The 22,786-nt window shown below is 38.8% G+C and overlaps 1 protein-coding gene across 23 annotated transcripts in view; it reads left to right on the plus strand.

Moving 5' to 3' along the window:
• Window positions 1-22,786, plus strand: part of Cadps2 (calcium dependent secretion activator 2) — a 525,569-nt gene that overhangs the window by 371,755 nt on the left and 131,028 nt on the right. For 13 of the 23 annotated variants that reach the window (XM_032906883.1, XM_032906888.1, XM_032906885.1 and 10 more), the window contains exons 12-14: window positions 2,454-2,462; window positions 8,034-8,170; window positions 10,214-10,401. In XM_032906883.1, the coding sequence (XP_032762774.1) occupies window positions 2,454-2,462; window positions 8,034-8,170; window positions 10,214-10,401 (334 nt within the window). The remainder of the gene's footprint in view (window positions 1-2,453; window positions 2,463-8,033; window positions 8,171-10,213; window positions 10,402-22,786) is intronic. The other 10 variants (XM_032906884.1, XM_032906889.1, XM_032906892.1 and 7 more) reach the window with 1 other exon arrangement.

The raw sequence follows: 22,786 nt of genomic DNA on the forward strand, positions 1-22,786 counted from the left end.
CAACCAGCCATATGCCATACACAGTCAGGAAGAAGAGAGCAGTGGGTGCAAAGCTCACTTTCTATTCTTTCTATCATCCGGGATTCAACCCTAGGGAACAGTACCACCCATGGTAGGCAGAACCTCTCACCTCAGTTAACTTCCTCAGGAATGCCCAGAGGCCCATTTCCCTGGTGATTATAGATCTCAAATTGACAATAGACAGTAACATTAATCTCATGAATAATAAATCCTCACCTAAAAATTATTCCAATCTTTGTTCTGTGCCTAGATATTATATAATTGGCCTCTTAGATTTTGCATCTATTTGACTCAATTTTTATACTCAATTGATGTGCACATCAGTGATCATGGAACCATGTGGGCATTTGGTGATTTGCAAAGGCTACCCTTGGACATTTGTCAGAATCACTTGACTCTGTGTGTGTGTGTGTGTGTGTGTGTGTATATATATATATATATATATGTATGTATGTATGTATATATATATTTGTATATTTCTGGACTCTCCTTTCTCTTCTTTTAATGGGTTTATCTTCCATATTTTTACTGTACTTTGCTAGTGCTTTAGAACCCTGGTAATCCAGTAGTATAAGTCTTTCCAGTAGATTCTTCTCTCTTGGGGTACGTCAGCTATATTCTTTGTATTTCCCTCCTGTATAGAGTTTTTTTTTTTTTACTCCATGGAAAGACTTCTGCTACTTTTTATCTTGCAGTGCAAAGTCTTGATGAATAATTCTTTTCACTTTCTTACAAGACAAATAGAAAAAAAGATTTCGTTCTGCTTTCTTCCAACTTCTGTTTGTTGTTATTGTTCCTCTACGTGTGTCTTTTCTTCCTCCAGCTCCCTAAAAATTTCCTCATCAATTATTTTCTTGAACAATTTAGTTATTATGTTCCATTAATTTTCAGCATAAAAACATTCTGGAGCTTACTAAGAGAGAAAGGGTTTGATTTTTTTTCCCACCTCCAGATTTAAGTTTGGTGGGGAGAACGAAGCTGTGCTTACAAGGATTAGCTTTCTGTTTCTTGACCACAGGCTACCTTAATAGTCCTTATATTTTGACTGTCAGGATAAAACCAGCATCTCAGGATCAGTGTGAGGTCTGGGCACCACCTCTAATACACACACACACACACACACACACACACACACACACACACACACAGTCCCCTTCAAATACTTTTTGCAGTCACAGATACTGAGTAGCAGTGGTTCTCATTGGGAGTCACTCCTCCACACTCTAACTCTACTACTGCCTGTAACACACACCAGTAAGACTAGGGACAGTGATGCTGACTGGAGACAACGGCTTTGACCTGCCTCTGAAGGAAAGGGGCTGTGGAAACCACTAACAGGGAGGAGAGAAATTCCTCAGCTGAGTCTTCCCTCCCTGCCCACCTCTTCTTTCTGGGTGTTCCTGACAACTCCATCCACCATGGCCTTCCTCCAGGGTCAGCCAGTTTTCCGTCAAGTATACTTGGGCTCCTATCCCAAGTATTCCCTATGCCATAACTTAGGTCATTTCTCCTGACACTAATCTAAGGTAGATTTAAGTCTTGCCTTGTTCATCTCTTAGGAACTACTTTTCCATATTGCCTGATGTACGGCATTGTGATAATGTTTATAGACTTATATTTTTTCCTGAACATTTAATGGTTTTTGATAGAAAAGTACCCCACCTCCCGATCAAGCCACTCTCCTTGAACCCAACAATCAAATGTCTACAGACCTTTTGCCATGTGTTAAAAGCAACAGAGTTAAAATGGAGAAAAGTGCCCCTACTGAGCCACAGTGACTTGACCACTATTTTTATGAAAATGTCCCCCTCGTTAACTTGAAATCCGATGTCTTTTTTCACAATGTGTTGAGTGCAGAGTTCGCGCTGAGGTGCAGGGTGTTTGCAGAGTATTAACCTGGAGAATTAAGATTGTAGCTGAATGAGGCAGAATTCACCATTAAAAATTCTAGCAATCAGTTTGCCTGGATAGCCACTCAACCTTTTCTGACAGCAGATTTTTCTGTCTGGCACCGCTTTATGGTGAAGGTCGAGGCGATCAGGCAGGGTGGAACTAGGTGTACTCGTTCTGACTTAAAGATGTTGTCACGATTAACGATGCTTCTCCAGTTGGCAAGCTGCTAGTTGTATTTTTAATCAGACCAGACCTCTTCTTTTAATTTGTTTTTAATAAATAATTAGTATTTTTAAAGGAACCCAAAGAGGGAAGATGGTTACCTTTGCCCCTCATCGGAGTGAGAATTCCACCTTCCATCACTCTGCCTCCATTCGCTGCCGGCCAGGACTCCATGTGGCTCCTTTCTCTGTTCCTGGTCATCTCTTAGGACAGCCATTATAGTCACTAACGAAAATAAATAGCATAAAGATAAGATGACTCATTATCTGTGTAATCTTATCTCATTTCTTTATTTTTACTTCTTTGCTGACCTGTAGTTGGTAAAGGTAAGTTTTTTCTTTCATTCCTTTTTTTCTTTCCTTCTGCTCAAATATATTATAATTTTTGTATTGAGAAGGACTTGGGAGATTATCATCATTTTTTTTACAGTGTCACACTCCAATGTTCTAGCCAGATTCAAAAAAAATTTCATTAGCACTGACATTTATTTTTTTAAGTTTATTTACCATAACAGATAGAAACAATCTAATATTTATTATTCATGAAGACATAAAGATGGTGTAATAACATGCAAAAATGGCCAGAATATATGAAGTGAAAACATTCTAGATTTTTATTATTATGGTATTATTTCCACTATGTTATGAGCCTATTTATAATATGAAAAGGCAGGCATACTCATACTTAAAACAGTCACACTGGATGAACTAAATTGAGGGACCAGTTATTTTCCTTCTCTTGACTCAATTATATTTAGCCTGTTATACTTTTTTAACTAAGCATAATGAATTTTTTAATGATGGTCAAAATAAAACGTCTGTTAATTTTAATTAATAGAAAACCACCTTGTCTTTCAGGATATCAAAAATGATACATATTGTTTGTATAATAAGAATATTATAGTTTTCTCCAATAGGTAAATCTATCTTAACTTTCTCTTTCTTTAAATCTGAGGATCTATGGAAATCCTGGTCGGAAGGAGCAGAGCGGGTGGCACTTGCTGCCAAATACATTTCCTGTCCTAAATGTTGTCAGCTGCCTTTGTTAACTGAGCAGATTTTTAAAACTACCTTTGTTTGCTATCTCAAAACCGCCTTGCCTTCCATTTTCTCTTGATTACATATATAACAAGATATATTTTTATCTGAATGCCACATAACAAATTAGTTAACTTTCAATATAAATGCCAACTGTGAACTGGGGAAATCTTCTTCTTCTGTTAGAAGATCTGGATTTGGTTTCCAACACCCAAGCCAGAAAGTTCACAACGACCTTTAACCCCAGTTCCAGGGGATCTGTTCCCTCTTCTAGACTCTGGGAACAGAAACCCACTTGCACATACATTATGTAATTACAAATAAAATAATTTTTTTGTAAGCATGAGACAGAAAGCCTGCCATCTATTTAGTTTTTGCCTAATATTATTTATTCCCTCAGTGAGATCATAGCTCACATTTAACTTTATGAAGTTGCTTTCCTCGTTCTTAATAAGTTGCTGTGTTAACAACACCTAGCTTTCCACATTTTCATGTTACATTTACCTTGAGCCTACTGTTTCGGGTCAATGTTCAAATTACTAACTTATAATTCTTAGTCTCTCCGTGTTAAGCAAAACTTTTATTGTGTAAAACTAATTTCATATCACTTGCTACAGAATATAAGGCATATACACTCACATGTCAATTTTAACTAATATAACAAAAGGCAACTAATTATTTGATCAATAATTGAGATATGAGTAAACTCCTAAATGACATTTGTCTTGACTGTTACCAGAGTCTTAAGCAAAAAAGAAAGTACATATATAAGATAATAACATAGTAACCAGACTTAATTATGTAAAAACTTAAAATATTATACTCTGCCTGTTGAAGGTTACATGTATGATACAGGGACATGAAAATGCCAACTCTTGCAGGCCACCGGTAACTTCCCGTAAACTTCCAAGCTGTACGAGGGTATGAAGTGAATGAAATTTATAGGCAGGCTTCTGTAAGGTAAATTGCTTATGTAGGCAAACCCCTTAAGAATATGGTAGTTTCGAGCATGGGAAAATGAATTATATTTCCAAAGTTTCCTCTGATCTTAGGTAGTGTTTTACAGAGGAGACATGCTCTCAGCTCACGATCCCTCCCTCACCTCGTAGCCATTTGCCGCTGAGTCCTCGTTCCAGATACCTTAGTAACTTCCGGGTGTTGTTGAAGTTCTTCAGTTCAGTTGTCCCTTTCTGTCTTCATGCTCTTCCCCTTGTGTGGCCACAATACCTCACCACACCAGGAGAAGCAAAAGCAGCCCTCATTACTATCCAGTGCAGACAGAAGGTAATTTCTCTACTGTGCGCTCTGTACTCTGACTTTAACACCATTCTGGAGACTGTAGGCCTTTGGCATACAAATCTAGTTGGGGTCAGTACCCGCCCAATGATACCCACGCCCTCACAGCAGAGAGTTCATGCAGCTCGTCCATGGGCCCCTGTGTTTCCTGCATGACTTAACTTTCAAGTCAGTGTTAACTGTATCCGCTGAAACTGGTGACCTCCTATTCTTCCCCCTTCAATCCACACAGCAGTTACCCCAGTCAAACATTCGGATTTTCACAATCCACTTGAACAAAACTTTTATATCTTCTTACCTTTCTAGCAAACAATAACATTGTTCAATTTGGATTTTATGCCGTCCACTGTCTGCACTTCTGGTGACAATACCACTGAAAGATGTTAGAGCATAGATATCCAACTGTTACCATAGAAACTCCACCAGCACCCTCAATTACCGTGTCCCACATCTGTAGTTAGTCTGTAGGTTAATCATCACAATTTATGACACGTTGCAATGTATCATTTAAGACATTGCTGGCTTGTTTTAATAATTTTCTTACACTGTTTCATAAGGCAGACTAAAATGAAATTTTCTGGCATCCTATCAGAGAACATTTGAATATAGCTACAGATATATTTTTTATTTTTAAAATATCCAGATGATGTTACCTTACCATAAACATTAATTTAAGGTAACCTAATAAAACCCAGTTTTAAACAACAGGCTTTAGGTGATTGGAAACACATTTTCCAACTGATTTATATGCCCCACCTGTCTTTTAAGAGTGAAATGTAGACGAGCTATGCCAAAGGAAAACTACATGAAAATATGTTTCTATAAAAATAAGAAATTAAACAGTACTATAGCTTATTACTGTTTTCAGTTTATGAGACAATAATTTGAATGATGAAATGTAGAGAGACATACCAAAGACATAAAGTAACAGATTTGCAGGGTGTAGGTTTTATGAAAGACACAGTTAAGAAGACATCATTGTATTAATTGGTTTTGTTAGATAAGTAGATTTTAGCTGCTCTAGTCACAAACATTAGCTATGTCATGTGACCTGTCATTCTCTCATTTTACCCAGTGTTTTACTTTCTTTATGTATCTATGACGCTATGTTGCATTCATTAGCATGCGTCTATATCTTACTCCCTTGCTTTTATGTTGATACCATTCCTTGTACTTTGCAGGATGCTAATAAGCACCTATATACATTGTTATCTTTGTTTAAAATAAAGGCCAATCAACTAAACCAACTTTAGTTTTAAAAAATAAAATTCGAATAAAAAAATAAAAATAAAAATATTTGTCACATAAGGGAGATCCAAATTTTTGGGGGTAGTTTATTTTTAATTTGTCCTGAGTTTATAGGAGCTAAGGGCCTCTTCTTATATTGTATCTCATGAAATATTGTTTTATCAGTTCAAAAATTATTTAAGTATAAAATTAACTATAGAGTCATTTTCAGAAGCATATATTTTTGACTATTTTTCTATTGTTTTAAAAAATGATTCTTTAAACCTTTATCATAAAATAAGAATTATGAGGGTTTTTCCTCTGAAATGTATCTCATATCCTGGTCTCCACAGATAAGCCATTAATGGTCGTTATTTTTAACTGCTTCTTATGACCTCTGCTGAAAGAAGTAATGAATAAAAATCAGCAGTTATTTTATAAAAATAATCATCTCACAGAGGTGACACTGAGCAAATTCTTACTTGGAGAAATGAAGATGCTAAAATAGATCAATTCCTTCAGCTGTAAAATGCTTGTGTTTTCTCTTCCTCGGCGTTCTGCCTCCTACCCACTCAATGCTATTTCACCTCACGATATATTCAACTTCTGAAGACTCTGAGACAGAATATAAGTTGAACTGTCTTACTTCTCCATCAAAAAAAAATGTTTAGGGTTCATCCTCTCAATACTACTTATGGGATATATTTCATCCTTTGGGTGATCATTAAAAACAAAAGAACACAATGATATTTTATCCAAAAATGATTGTGGAATACCTTACCTCATTAGTGCATCATCTTCCATTTTTTTATTGCTACATCCAGGTTTTTGATGTTTTGTAGACTTGCGATATACATTAGCCTTTCTGTCTTTTTTTTTTTTTAATGTGATTCTCAAGACCCTTCAGCTTGAATTATACAGTTCTTCCATCTACAAATATGGCTGAAAGTTGAACTTGACATGGATCAATATGATCTGGGCTAAATATCTAAATGTGACTGATTATGTTAGCATCATGTCCACAGATCAATATTGAGTTTTGTTATGAGACTGACTCTATAATTGGGTTTAATCAATAAACTTTTGTCTCTTTTCCTTTGCAGTTTTAGGATTGTACCACGTGGGTTTTAGAAACTACACTTAGCTTGCATTTAGCACTCTTCCCTTGTGATGACCAGAAAGAGGTTTATGTATGAATTTTAAGGAACAATGGGCATCATGTCTATAACTGTGGAAAAGTCCCCTTCAGTCCTGATAACTGGCTATGTGGTCAGAGCTAATGCAGTAACACCCCAGCACTCCTTTTGGGAGGTGTGGGGCTTTTTCTGTCTATATTTAGTAAATCACATTGAAGACATACCATTAATGAAAGCAATCGTAAAAGCTTGCCTTTTGATAAACCCGCAGGGTCTACCGACGTTGAAAGATGCAGTCTGTAAAGAGCAGGAAATCTGAACCTTTGAGTGAAGTACCATTTGGGATGTGATGCATTGTCCCCATATCTGCACAGCCACGATGCTCCCTTTTTCTTGTCTCTTAAACTTGAAGCTTGAGAGCGTTCAATGCCATTCCTGCATTAAAGTTGGTCCCATTAAAAGCTCTATACAAAAAAGCAGACTGGAAGTGATCCAGCTGGAGCTTGCGTGCTTAACTCTGTCCTAGTTTGCCATTTGGAAAGCAGTCTCCTGGCCACAATGGCTGTTCCCTTTATGAACAGAACTGGATTCTGTTGGGCTTACTTCTTTTTGCAAAAATAATCTTAAAATGCATCAATTTTTTCTTCCCCCCCTCCCCTTATTTTTGTATAGGATCTTACAATGCACCGAGGGCTAGCCCGGACTCTCTGTGTAGATCAGGCTGGCCTTATCACAGAGACCCACCATCCTCTGTCTCCCTAATGCTGTAACTTTAAGGAAAGCCCAACTTTCCTTAAAATTGGGAAATGAGGTTGTTGTTCTATTGGGTCTGAGGAACAACTTTGAATAAAAATTAGAGCCCATGCCACGTCCCAAGAAATAAAGGCATTTGCAACCGAGCCTGACAACCTAAATTTGACCCTTTAAGTGCATCCTGGCATGTGTACTCACACACATAAAAAATACACACAGCTAAAAGATTTTCTTCAAATGTATTCATTCTATGTTATTTGTAGAAATTTTCCTCCTGTCATTTTGTGGCTTCAGACTTTGCAATACATATTAATATCATATGTTATTTGCATCATAAACAATGTCTTCTGTTATCAGGAAGCCTGAATTTTGTGCTCCTTGAAAACTATATTATTGGTTATTAAATCAGAAACGTAAATGTGCTCTAAGTGACCTTTTGAATTTACAGATGCAGACCGTTTTCAGAAACACGGGATGGATGAGTTTATTTCTGCGAGTCCTTGCAAGCTTGACCATGCCTTCCTCTTCAGAATTCTCCAGAGACAGACTTTGGATCACAGACTGAATGATTCCTACTCCTGCCTGGTGGGTTCTGTCTCTCTGGTCACCTCTAGGTTGGAATAAAAGATTTTAGAAAGTGAGAAATAGTTGCCGTAAAGCATCACTTTATTCCTGACTTATTTAATCACGGTACTTGGGGTCAGGGATGAAGAATTCCAATCGATCGCTTCTCAATTTGAAAATTATACACTCGAAGACCACTGCTGTGCCACTCAATAGACTGGAGAATAGACTGGAATAGATGTTGAACTGCTTTCTCAGTGCCCCAAGAGAATACTGAGTGAAAAGAAAACGCTTTAAATAAAGACGTAAAACCTCTGCCATGCCCCAAGACCTGCATAGGCATTTTAAAATGTATGTTCTGTTCATTGGGCATTGCTATATTGCACCTGTCTCTTTGACTCCTAGAACAACACAAGCTCTAGGGGGAAGACACATATCAAACTAACAATATGATGGGGTATGCTAAACAGGATGCAAGGCAGAGGTGTAGAAGAACAGAGGGAGAAAGGGGTAAAAACAGAGAGATGATTTAGGTAGGAAACTCCTACTGGTTATGCGTTGAATATAGAGTGAGATCTTAATGTAATAATTTATATTTTTCTGGATATTACAGAGCTTGGGGGTTAAAGTTATAGGCTAATGGATGTTGGAAGTAAATGACATGTCCTATCACTACTTGACTCTAGTGGATACTAAGGATAATAATTTCATAGAATAAGTTTAAAAAAAAAGAGTAAGTTATAGTCTTTTTGAAGTCAGTTCTCAGACACTGTATTCTCAAGTCCTTGGAGATACCTAGTGAAAACGAAGAAAGGAATTAACTGTTGAGCGTACACTGACAATTTCTCAATCTGTTTATGAGTCTGAGAATAGAGCTGAATTGATGGCAAGCACCTTTTAATCCCAGCCCTTGGGAAGCAGAGGCAAGCAGATTTGGCAGGTCTCTTAGTTCAAGGCCATCTGGGTCTATACAGAGAGTTCCAGGGTAGCCAGGGCCGTAGAGCGAGACTGGGTCTTAAAAAATAAAAAATAAAGAAGGAGGAGGGACAGAGGCAAGGAGGGAGAAGAGGAATAAGTCTGAGAAAAAAATGCTGCCATGTGTCCACTGAGAGAGGACTATGACGTGATTAGGAACAGTGCCTGGAGATAGAATGTGCTTGCTTGTCAACCAGACTCACTAAATGATTTTCTCTCTTGTATTCCATTTCTGATGTAAGCTGGTAATGAGTCAAAATGTGTACCATGCTTGACAGCTCTAAATAATAGAGACCCGGTGTCTGTAATATGGCTGCTGCGTTGAGTGCCTTCCTCTTTCCACAGCAGGGTTGGATGACACCCCTTCCCTTTCCTCTATGAGTACGTTCTCCTGTAAATCTGCCCCCTCCTTCCTTAAGAGCCATTCTATTTACTTTAAGGCCCCCTTCTTCACTTTATCATTCTAATCTAATCCACCTAGATTGGTTTGGCATACTTCATGAAACCGCTGTAGCTAACGCTATCCTCCAGCATTAACCAAAGCTGGCTGTCTCCACTGTAACCCTACTCTCACAGCCAAGACCTTACTTAAGAAAGACAAGAAACGACTCATGGCAGATACTAACTCTCTTAGGATCACGGAAGGGCAGGGTGAGAAAGGTGTTCCAGATAGAAGCAGGCAAATGCAGGCCCCGGGTAGACTTACTGCAATTTGCTTTTAGTTTAGGTTATAAAGGGCTTGCAGTGGATGGTCAGTTCTGGTGCTGGCGTCTGCTTTGTTAACTGACTCAGAAAGAGATGGGAGTTGAGGGGGTGTCGTCCCTCTTCCTGACTGACAAATGTAAATAAAACCCGTGAATAAAATTTGACTAATTTTGAATGGCCGTAGAGAGGGGCAAGGTGCCCACACAGAGTCCCAGGGTTTGCCAGTGCCTCAGGTCACTTCTCAAACGGATAACATTTGAAGCTGCCACTAACAAAGCAAATGCCACAGCCGCTCTGAGGCTGCTGAACACCGTGCTTGCACGTGCATTGCAGAAAAGCAAGACTTTCAGCAGAGAAAATATGTCTTTTTCTTCTCTCCTGCAGGGGTGGTTTAGCCCTGGCCAAGTCTTTGTGTTAGATGAGTACTGTGCCCGCTACGGTGTGAGAGGCTGTCACAGGCATCTGTGCTACCTTACAGAACTGATGGAACATTCAGAAAACGGTGCTGTCATTGACCCCACCCTGCTCCATTACAGCTTTGCATTCTGTGCCTCTCACGTGCACGGCAACAGGTATTTTGACTTGCAAATACACCGTGAAATGTATAGGGTTGCTCGGAAGACGGAGGGGAGAATGGCTTTGCCACTATCACCTAGTAACGGATTGTAAATAGCAGGTACTTCTTAGTGGCGGATTAAAAAAAAAATCGCACAAAGGGAAAATGTACATCAATCCGCTGTTGATTTAGGTGAGCTGCACTCTATGTTTCTTTTTGCTGGCAAAACCACTTGAAAAAGAGAGAGACAGAGAACCGTATCCATGAGAGCGCAAGTTGCCTTTTCCTCCTTCAGTGCCACCTGGTTCTGCATAGCTTAAGTGTCCAGATGATTCCTATTGTAGCGCGCGTATGTGTCCCCCGGGAGGGTTTGCTGTCAGGATGATGCAAGGCTAAGGATCTTTGCTTAGCCTTTATGGAATAAACTTCCACTGTTGAAGGAAGATGAGATAACGGACTCAAGGCAGAGACTCCGCCCAGCCCCTCCGCTAACTCAGATTCCTGGAGCAAGTACCCTGCCTCCAAACTATTTAACTATTGTTCTAGCTCTTTGTCTCTGCAGTTTTTTCTTCCCTTTTTCTTTTTCTTCCCACAAACCCCTGGTTGGTTTCAGGTTATTTACAGCGTTGGCATAGTGTTAAAGGAAGTCAGAGTTGAGAGCATCCTTGCTCAAATGGATACTTAATAAATAAGTGACTGGGGTTGAATTTCATCGTGTTTTCCAGAGCTCCCGTCTATAAAGAAAAGCAAAGTCATAAATCATAGCTGGAAACGAAGCAGACTGTAAATTGTTAAACACTTAAAAACTTTTTAAAAATTTTTTAAATTTTAAAAACGTGTTTTAAAAATATACTGTCTGAGGCGTTGTTATCATGGCAACTGTGAGGTCCTTCGTTGATAACCGTTGACATCAAGAATGTTCTACCAACACCTTCAACCTGTGTGCAAAATTAAATCCAGGATTCCATCCATCCTGTCACCAGTGTCCTCTGCCTGCACCTGCCCTTGTTCTCCAGTCATTTATGCTTCAAGGCTCTCACGTTTTCACTCACCCATACCTTCACGCGCTTACCTCAGACACCCCTTTGCCGATGCCTTTTGGGTCTCCAGATCCCTCAGAGTGGTGCAGCAGTTTTCTTACCTCAGTTCTCAACCCTGTTTTTTTCTTTCAAAGATTTTTTTTTATTTGTTATCTCATGTTCTTTTCCACTTCCAAAGCTGCCACTGTGACCTCTGGGTAATTCCCACCCAACTATTCTGCACGGCTACAGATATTTAGCATCTGGGAAGTTCTACGAACATTGTCAACCGTCTATATCTAAAACTAAACCTAAGATTTCATCCAACTTTTGGACAAACTCTTGTAGTTCCTATAGTGGCTGGAAATCCTCCTGATATAATAATATAAATGTTTAATAATCAAAGGAATGCTTTGTTTGTGTCCATGTCTCTTCCATTAATGGCCTCTTGGCATCAAACTTGGCATTTTTATTTTCTCCCTTAGACCTGGTTACTGTCGCTGTCAACATTTTGTCTGCATATTACACAAATTTCTCCATATTTAATGCCAGTTACCTGTCCTAATCCTGCCTCTTTTGTTTGTTTTTTTTGTTTTGTTTTGTTTTGTTTTTTCTTTCTTTTTTTTTTTTCTTTTTCTTTTTTCTTTTTCTTAGCCTTTACAAATACATTGGTGTTTGTATAGACCATCCTGGATGGATCCCATTAGTGACCTATCAGACAACTTCAAAAATTAAACATTAAGTTTTAGCCGTATACTGCTCCAAAGCTCTTAGTAATTTCCATTCTATTAGCAAGTTAAAAATAAATTTTGAGCTATGTTCTCAATCTTGTTCCATCACGGTCTCATCCTGCCCCACAGAATCACTTACACAGAGGCTTACTCCATAAGGCCTGTTAATTTCCATGGAGTATTTCCCTTTTTCCTGGTCTTTAACAGTCAGACCTCCCAAAACCCTTGTAAGGTGCCTTATATAACTCGTCCTGACTCTGAAAATCTTTTCATTAATGCAGTGCTTTGTCTATGATGGATACAGTGAAACTTTGCCAAAATTTCTACTGCTGTCATCTGTCTGTCCATCCACAGTAAAATAAAGTCGATCTTAGTCTTGGGGTCTTCACTTGTTTATGGGTCCATGCTTGCCTGAATAGTAGGAAAAATGTTACCAAATGTAGTTTATTTGTGTTGTTGTTGTTTTATTTTGGGTTTTACATTTCCCACCAAACCGAACCCTCTCTTAAGTGCATGTGAGGTTGGAGAGCTGGTGGTGGGACTCTGATGGGTCTTCCTTGACAGCCAATGTCAAGAGCTCTTTTGCTGAAGCCACTTACTACCTCGCAGATGTTGAAATACCTCTTGGTCCTGGGCTTTGAGATTCATCCCAGAGTTAGGCAGCATTCACAGATGCTTTCCAGGAAGCTAAACCCAAAGACAATTATATAATCAGATTACTTAGTTATTGCTGCTGAAAGGTGGAATTCAATTGCAAACACTGAGTGAGAAATTCAACTAATGAGGCCCCCAAATTTGTGTGTTTGAGACATATTTTAATGTAAAGCTCCTTAAGCACCTGAGAGTGCTTGCCACTACCTGAGAAGGAAAGCTGATTTGAATATGAGGTTGCTATAGTTACCTTTATTCTACAAAACTATTGTTTTCTTCGTAATGTTAATGTAATTTTTATGAAGCGGCGTTGGCATTTATTAAGAAATGAATTTAGTATATATTTAAGCAGGGTGTTAGGAAAGGAGAGAGAGAGAGAGAGAGACATAGGAGAACAGTAGCTCACACTTTAGAGTGGGTATGGGCTTCTTAGATCATGTAACTTGTAATATAGTGTGTGTTTATATATCCCTGCATATTTAATTCAATTTTCCCATTAAGTCCACTTTATAAAAAGTTAAAATATACACAGGGAGTCGATCTCTGATTCAACATTTGGGTATAAGCAACTTGAAAAAGAGAAGGGAAGAAGTGCAAGTTCAAACTTCAGCTCAAGGTAGATGTTATCAAAAAGAAGCTGAGAGTTGAGCATTTCTGTGATGTTCACAGCCCAATAACCACCATTTAGAAATGCCCGATTCCCATGATCAAAGAATAAAATGGGCCACACACGTCTACTGGAATCCTGGCTGTGAAATTTGAAAGACTAAACTGGATTGGAAAATGACTTAACCTTCCTGGGAATTCAGAGTCCTTTGCTATGAAAGACAGGGTACAGCCATGTCAAGACTCCGGATGCACACAGGGGCTCTGTCAGTCTCAACTGCTGTTACGCTCATCCACTTTCCCGACTGCCCGACTGAGAAAGATGTAAGCTGTGAGGAAGGAGGAATACACAAAATCCTCTAGTCCAGCCATTCTACCTCCTGCCAAGAAGAAATATTGCAGCATGTGTGTGATTATATTACTAATTTCTTTGCTAATAGACTATTCGAGTTCAACCACTTCTTTCCTGAGAATTCGCTACCATGGAGGTCATCTGCCACGCCTGATGCTCGCCTGTATGGAGTTTTGTTAAGAATTGTGTCAGCGTCGAGTCCCAACTTTCCTGCCATCTATCCTTTCTCTGATCATTCTTGCATCTGTCAAGACGCACAGAGAATCTTTTCACTCATTACCTGAAAACCACCTCTGACAAAAATAATTCGAAAGGAAGACGGCTCGCCTTTTGTTATTAGCTGACGTGAAGGACAGCAGCAGCTTCTGGAGTGAGGTGGTTTTTTTTTTTTTTTTTTTTTCAGGGAGCACATCCCATCATGCACTGCCGAGCTTGCTGGGGGTGTGCAATTCTGTGAGCCGAGTCTTCACTGAATAGCTCTCTGGAATAAAAGAATAGACACAAACAGAAAGGGCCTGGCTGGTGCCAAGACAGAGGAAGACAGAAGGAAGAAAAGAAGAAGGGGGGGAGTGAGTCAAGGACAGAAACAAGCCCACTCCTGCAGGAAGAGAACCACACACACCAGTGAATAGCACAGGCTCTAACAATGACAGTCCCCTCGAGGGCCGACAGGAAGGTGAACAGAGAGACAGGAGAGACAATGCATCCTCGGGGCAAAGTTCGAGGCTAATATGTATGTTTATACGCCTCGATTTTGTGTCTTAAGCCAAGGGTGGCGAAATGAAAGCCGCAGCATAAAATGGCTTTTATGTCCCAGTTTGATGTAAGACCTACAATATAGTCATTCATAATTCTACCTTTAGTAAAGCCACCTGGGATCTGCTATGAGACTTCCAAAGCAGAGCTCTACTGTGCTGGCTTTCAAGTTGGAGGTAAACGTATATAATATGGCTGTAGTAAAAGCCACCCTTCCCCCACCCCTCCCATGGGCATCTGTCAGATCATCTGTCTGATGCTTCTGTCTTCATAGATGCTACCAATCACCTTGATTGTCACCTCAGAGATTATGTCTCTGCCTCTCCATTCTAATTCCAGAGATAAGAATACCCATCTTATTAAAATCATAGACAAGAAGTCAAAGGATCGTGAGATTTTTCACTACTGCCTCTTAATCTAGGCACAGGTATCTGGCTTAAAGAAATGAGATATAAGACTGTAATCCTAGCATGTAGGAGGGGAGACACAAGAGGATCAGGAATTCAAGATCCTCCTACATTATATATGGCTAGCTCCAGGCTAGCATGCATGAGGCCCTGTCAGAGAAATTCAGATATAAATATCACCTGGATTTTTTAAGGGTAGAGGCTCAGTTCCAAGGAGTGGGAAGCGAGATCAAGTACCATCGACAGCGTTTCCCTCAAAGTATAGTTCATCTGACAGATTCCCAGCCTGTGCGTTAAGTGCATAAAGCTAAAAGGTATTATGAATGAGTGCCTTTCAAATATGAATCGTGATGTTTTTAAATTTTTTCGAGGAAATATAGAACATCCCTAAGTCTGCTCTGACCTCACATTTTCAACATGATCTTTACCTGCCCAACCTAGTTCGGCAATGATGCAGGATAAATACATACTCTTAAGATAACACAAAGATAAAAAGCTCTGGGGAAGGGGAAGGCTTGATATGTCCCAACAGTACTTAGGTGGGAATCAGAGCATCTGTGTTCATAACTCTGACTCTTCTACTTCCCAGCCCTTTGGCTTTGAACAATGGTCCTATTCTTTCTGAGCCCCACCTCTTACTTGTTCTCGTGTCTTTGGTAAAACAATGACACCGACTTGCTTTCGGTTGTCTATAATCAGATACTGTTGAGGTATCGGGTCGTGATTTCTAATGTACACTGTGTAAGTCTACTACCCCTTACACGAGATGGTTGGGATGAGAAGTATCGTACATTTCAAATGCTTTTGACTTTCGAAGTGTTCGTATGAATGCTGCTTGTTGGACACCTCCAACTGTGGCTGAGATAAGATGGTGGAAAAGTTTTGTACTTCAGATTTTTCACCAGGCAGGCTGAGTTAGGTACATGAGCTTCTGGGCGGGGGGGTCTTGTTATAGAAGTACAGAATGCTTGAGTGATTGGTGGGCTCCATTATTGTCAAGGAATTCTATCAAAAAGCTTCAGGTAGAAGTTATTTGCTAGGATCTGACAGCTCCTTTTCACCATATTGCTTGGGACTCTTGTAGACACAATGGAAGATTAACAGAAGGGTAGGCTAAGGCTGGATTATAAAAGCCTACCGTGAAGGTAGGTAGGGAGAAGGACTTCATCTAGGGGAACAGTCACTGGGGTCTGATAATCGGTTTCCTCTATTTTCTGTTCACATTAAGCAACTTTGAGATTCTTCTGAAGCACGGGATAAAAGAGCCTGCAAGCAGGGGATGTTTTAGTGTCCGTTAGGCACATCAAGTAAGCCGTAGACAAAAACAAGGTCTCCATGGCTCACCCGGGACAACAGCATTCATTTTTGCTTTTCCTTCATCCTTATCTGTCACTTCTCTCTCCAACAGTGAAGCATCTGACCACCACCCGCTGTCTATTCCCTGAGGGGTACGACCCCAACCCTCTGATTGTAGGGAATAGCTCTCCAGTATCCAATGAGAGAGCAGCTTATCTTCCTTCCTCTTCGATGAGACGACAGCAAGCATTGGTCACAATATACACTCCATCTAGAAATCCTTAATCTAATGCAGTATTGGAGGGCTGGCTAATTTTCATTTTCATGTTTGCATGGATCAAGGTCGCTCTTTGCCCTCCATAGTTCCTGGGGTTGTTGGTCTTGACAGCCATCTCCCCTCCACCCCAAAGGTTTACTTCCTATCCTTGCCTTGATTTTTTTTCTTACCCTTCATTGTCCCTTCCTTGATTTTTGAGGCATTTTTTCCCTACCTTGCTAATTTACAGTAGATCATACATTCAACGAAGGGTTTGAGACTCTATACTCTCCTAAATGTTGCTTTTACAGCATATTAGAACTTTTCTATGTAGGAAATATTAAGATTTCCTTAAAGAAATTTTGATCATTCATTAAAATTCTTGAAAGTTGAGCCGAGACCTCATTTTATGATGTGATCTGTTAGCTACCAACTCTTGTGGGGATTTTATTTATGGCTAAGTATGAGTTAAATATCAAAAGTCTCATGATGTTTCAAAAATCGTAAATGTTTCCTGTTGCTCTTTATCTCTCTCGAAGTGGTTAGTGCAAGCGAGATCTATGTGGTTCATGCCCTCTAACCCTTTTCAAATTGTGCCTGTCAGATATATGGGGTTATGGCCATGGTATATAGAGACCCGCCATTTCTATTATTCTTTCTTCTATTTCCCTCTGTCTTGCTTTGTTTTTGAGGCTGTTTTATTATATACAGTCAATCTTGAAATTCTTCATTCTTCCTGTGAATATTACCAGAGACCCTTATCATAACTAATATTATTTTGTGTTAATGTGATTTATACAATTATTTTCACTTTCTTTTTCTATTTGTCTCCTATGAGTTTGTAATTTTGGCTTTTCTATATTCTTTTTCTTTTCGTTTTGTTTAATGTATATGAGTACACTGTAGCTCTCTTCAGACACACCAGAAGAGAGCATCAGATCCCTGACATATGGTTGTGAGCCATCATGTGGTTGTTGGGAATTGAACTCAGGACCTCTGAAAGAACAGTCAGTTCTCTTAACTGCTGAGCCATCTCTCTGGCCCCGGCTTCTCTATATTCTTAAATTTTAGTGTGTTATATAGTAAAATAAATTGACCTAACTTTTTGTGTGGTAATATTTTAGTGAGTTCAGTCTCTTTACTATTAACATGCATTCTAATAGAAATAAATTAACTTTTACTGTTTAATTTTATAAGTTTTTTGTCAAACACTTGGAATGCCTTCTTCCTTTACTTCCCTGTTGCATATTTTTTTCTTCTAATAGTTTGCATCTTCTAAGAGTTGTATTTAAGCTTTTACCAGGTCCATGGCTGAACCTTTACATTTTCATACAAGATGAGATGACTTCTTAGGTCTCTACTCCCTTCCTTGCTTGTGAGCTTATATCATCTGGTTTATAGCTGTATAATTTGGTTTCTAAACATATAAACTGTTAGATATTATTTTTAATATTTTATAATCAATATTTGCTTATATTGATTGATAAAATATATATATACTTCATAGTCAAGGAACATGAATCTATCCTCCTTTTATCACCAGCGTGTTCTATTTAATATTTTCAGTTTGCCTCATAATTAATGAGTCAACAAACTTGGTTCAGGAGGAGAGAAAGGGAGGGGAGGAAAAGCGAGAAGGATTCATTTTTAATTATCTGAAGGACACTCTGGCAGTCTTTTTTTTTTTTTTTTTTTTTTTTTTCTTCACTTGGCAGTCTTATGCAGAAGCATCTACAGGCAGTCTATAAGAGAGTGTGATATGGCGTGGTGTTACTGCTCTAGTTGGAAATGTAAACCTGGGACCTAAAACTGAGATAGACTAAAGCCTGGGCAATAACGAACTTTATTCAAAGTATCAGACAGTTTATATTCTGAGGGCATTCTAGAGGGATAAACAAGGCCAAACTAACAATGTTCGCATGAGGTTAGCCTATATCCTCTCAAGAGGACAACCCGTGCTTGGAAACATTTTTGAATAACAGAATCATGGGTAATCTGGTGCAAAGCCCACCCCGTTTATTGTACCTGGGAGGGGCCAAAAGCACATTCCAGAACAATCCATGCCATGGAGGAACAGAGGCTACAAGACTTGTCTTGGTTACTTGTAGTTTCGCCACAAGCTCCCAGAAATCTCCCACAGCTTCAGTCATGGACCATGTCCAGATGCCGTGGCGTGATCATTTAGTAGAATAGTTAAATGTTTTAATTGATTCAATGGAGTAATTTTATGGCCCATGGAAATGACTAGAACTACATAGCAAGATGACTGTCATTTTAAGTGTGGAACTTTGTAATGAAAATAATATAGCTTTAACATAAAAACTTGAAATAATTATAAAAATAATTACTACTAAAGACTACTGTTCATGCCGCTGCAAGAAAATTGATGGTTTCAAGCAATACAGGTCAGAGTATAAGGCTTTCTTGCTTTCTTTAAAAAGCAACTTTACAATGTATCAAATAGTCAAATATCTCATGTTTAACTTAGCAGGTTAGACTTAGCAAAGTCTAGAGACTTTTCCCGAAGGAAAATACACATGATTTAAGAACCTGCAGCACAAAAGTAGTTATTAAAGTATGAATGATAGTAGATAAATTAGGAGAAACACCCAAATTGGTTCTAAAAGAGAATTCCACAGATGTGGCATCTGATGAAATGCTCTTTCAGTAGAAAAAATATGTTAGAATATTTAAGTGATATGGGAAATGTCTACTAAGTTCACCAAAATAATGAAATTGAATACTACATACCTATAGATTTGTAGAAAAATTAGAATACTATTTATAAGATAATACTTCCAGTTATTTTGTTCAGCATTTTATAGGAAATTTTTGTTCTTTCTTTTTATTTTTATGGCTTCCTTATCTCTGGATATCTATAAAGGTATTTAAAATATTTGAAAATACAATGCACAATGTAACATAGACAATGATTGATTGACAGATGAAAATAGATTATAATTATTTATCAAATAACTCTATATAGAGGTCCTCGTTGTGTTTTTAATTCAAATTGTCTTAGCATTTTGTTTCTCTTGAATTCTAGAGTGTATACAGCAGTGCTCTTAGTTTAAATTAGTCTAAAATGTTTCCTTGGGGTTTCCCAAGAGAAACTAGCTAACGAATACCTCTTTGTGTTTGGCACAACCTAGAAGCTCCATCAAGTCTGGTGTCTTTAAAAACTCTAATTTCTGTAGAAGTACTTTTCAAATGTTCACAATCTCCAAGAAATCAAAATGCATCACAAAATGCAAAGAAAGGATTATAAGGGAGGTGTCGCTGTCCGAAGAGAGTTGGGGGCTGCGTGAGAAGGGCTGGGGCAGGAAAGGGAAGGGGTCAATATAAGTACATCCTAATTTGAAAAAATCAGAAGCAGTTCTTATAAAAGCAGTTTTTATGATTTCAAATCTTCCTCCTCACAGTTTTTCTTATAGAATATCTTTCTCCCATCTCAGTAAGAAGGTATGGACATAAATATAACTTCAGAACAGAAAACAACACTGTGGGTAATGCATACCCATCCAAACACTAGGTCATTCTGATTGAAACAATAGGAAGTGTTACACGTTAGGAAAGTAAGACCAGGGCTACTGATTCTTCTCCTCATCGTCCCCCACCATCCCTAGTCTCGCACTGCGACTCCCTGTCCCTTCCATTCTGTTCACAAATGGATATTGGTGGGAAATACACGAAGTGCAAAGTGACTTTACCTGCTGTGCTGCAGGCAGAATTGACAATTCAGAAATACCACCCTCTAGGTGTCTCTTCCCTTCTCGCCTTCTCTAGGGGAAAGTAAGATGTCAGGCATTCCTCAGAGGAGAACACAGGTGACAGGAAGCCTGTAAGAAACTCGAAGCACCCTACACTGTAACATTTGCCTTCTCATTGCTTGCACATAAACTCTTAACCATAGTTCACGAAAACAAGTCACACAGACTTACCTGGGTAGTAGGAGTTTGGAAGAAATTCATATCATTGACAAAAACCAATCTGTTTTCTAAATAACATTGCTTTTGGTCTTTTCATTCAAACCATGCTTTCCAAGAACTCAATCCCTGTCCATGCCTAGAGATTTAAAGCTCACTTATCCTTTAAGTACCTAGTTGCAGCTGTCCAGCTGGAAATGACCATGAAAAATACAGTGGTTTTCAGAAACGAAGCATGAGTTCTTCGATGCTAGGTGATGATTTCTAAGCAGTAATTAAGACAGAACCCTCAGTTAAGTGATTCTTAGAAGGACTGCTTAAAGTTCAACAGATTGCACTGCCAGGAGACATCTCAGATACTTCACACAATTTTACTGTGAACTTCAGAGAGAGCAGCATGGTTTGTGCTATGTAGAAGGTGGCTTGGGTCTGTTCATCCTGTGCTCCTAGAGTATCTCCAGGGATCATGGTCACTTACAGTGTGTTTTGAAAAATGTGGAGAGCAAATCATTTGTACTCAAATTTATATACAAATGTGTCTTAAACGCTAAAATTATTTTTTATTGGTGTCATTGACCTCTGGGATACTTTTTGATTATGAAACAGAAGTCTAGAATGTGTGAACAGCAAATTCCACAAGCACAGAAAATGAAACTCTACTTCTTGTCCATCCATATCTGAGTATCTAACTAGATACTTTCTTTTCTACCCGAGCATTGAATGCTCTAACCCATTTTTGTCCTATTTTCTCTCAGACTTTTAAAACTGGAAAGTAATTAGCCTTTTCCTTTGTAGGCACTTGTTTCTTACCTGTTTTCCCTGTTCTAGAAGCCAGTAGATAACAGAAAGCTGGGTAATATTATTTATTCCTCTCTTTCCTATCTTATGTTTTTTTAGATTTGTTTATTTGTGCATATCAGCACTTTATTTACATGTATGCCTGAATGACAGATATCAAACAAAAGATGGAATCAGATCACATAGTAAATGGTTGTGAGGCATCATGTGATTACTGGGAATTGAACTCAGGACCTCTGATTAAGCAGCCAGTGCTCTTAACCACTGAGCCATCTCTCCAGCTCCCTGTATTATGCTTTTTAAGTCAGCATCCTTACCTGTAGTTTACATTTATTGGTGGAAAAAAGCAAGAAAATATGTCTATTGTATATAAATATTTTTCCACTTTTAATCACTGTTGTGAGGCCATTTCCTTGGAGAAAAACCTCCATCTTGGTGGAAAGTTTGTTGAGACTAAGGATGTTTTTTAGAGAGGAAAAACATTCCATTCTCTAGGGGCTCTCATTAAGCCTAGGGAATAAACAACTCAAAAGCCTCAGGAATTCCCTGAAACTGACCAGATACAGTAGGTCTCTCACTCCTCAAGCTTATATAAGTGAAAAGGACTGTTGAGAGATATTCTCAGACAAGCTCAGCTGCTTTGAAGAGGCTCAGACCATCTGAGCTCCCTGAAAGAAACAGTCTCCAACATGTTGAGCTGCATGTAAGTTGTGTAATGTTTCCAGCTTTTGTGAGTTGTCACCCATACTGAGGTGGCCTTTTGGTGCCTTTGGCTATCTTTGGGTTACTTCTTCTACTGTAAAGTAAATTAATTTGAATATAACTAAAATAACAAGTAAACACTACAGATGTTCTAAGTCTAAACAGATATTCCCCCTTTTTTTAAGAGTACTTTTACCCAAAGTACTTCAGCTACAACCCTTCCTCCTGTTTGACTTTTACAAAACTTCCTATGTATTATACGGTTCTGTGATACATATATTCCAAGTCATTTAAACTCTGCTAACACTACTAAGGAATGACAAGCATTGCCTAGCCTTTAGGGGGGCAGCACAGTTTCTGTGCTCTCTTACCTTCTTCAGCTGATCTTACTTTGAGTTGTAACACCCCTTTGTTTCATCAGTATGTTTACACAGAACAGCAACAGTCTGTCAGCCAGTATGTTGGATACCAGAAATAAAGGGGCACAGAATAAATAATTAGTTTATAATTATGTCATAATAGCTAGTGGCCTTATGTATAGTGGATGTGGGGGGTGTGGAAGGAACAGGTTGTGAAGATGAGAACTTAAATTTTCGTATAGGATGGTGAGACTAATTAGTGGGCTGAAGGGGGAGGACAGACAAGTAAGGGACGGCATAAGTGACCATTCATAAACCAATATAAAGACTCTGACTTGTGAACAGTGTAACCGTATGATCATTTACAGTGTCTTGGACCAAAACGAAATGGGAAAGAACTCATAAATAGTAATATTCCTGGTACCTGACAAACACAGGGTTGAGGGAGCAAGATCAAGAAGGCTAGAGCAATGCTCAAGGGGAACTGGCCATGGCTGGCCCCACAAGAACAGTGGGGAAGTAGTGAGGGGATGGTTGAATTC

The sequence above is a fragment of the Rattus rattus genome, chromosome 6 (assembly GCF_011064425.1).
Source record: "Rattus rattus isolate New Zealand chromosome 6, Rrattus_CSIRO_v1, whole genome shotgun sequence".
NCBI lineage: Eukaryota > Metazoa > Chordata > Mammalia > Rodentia > Muridae > Rattus > Rattus rattus.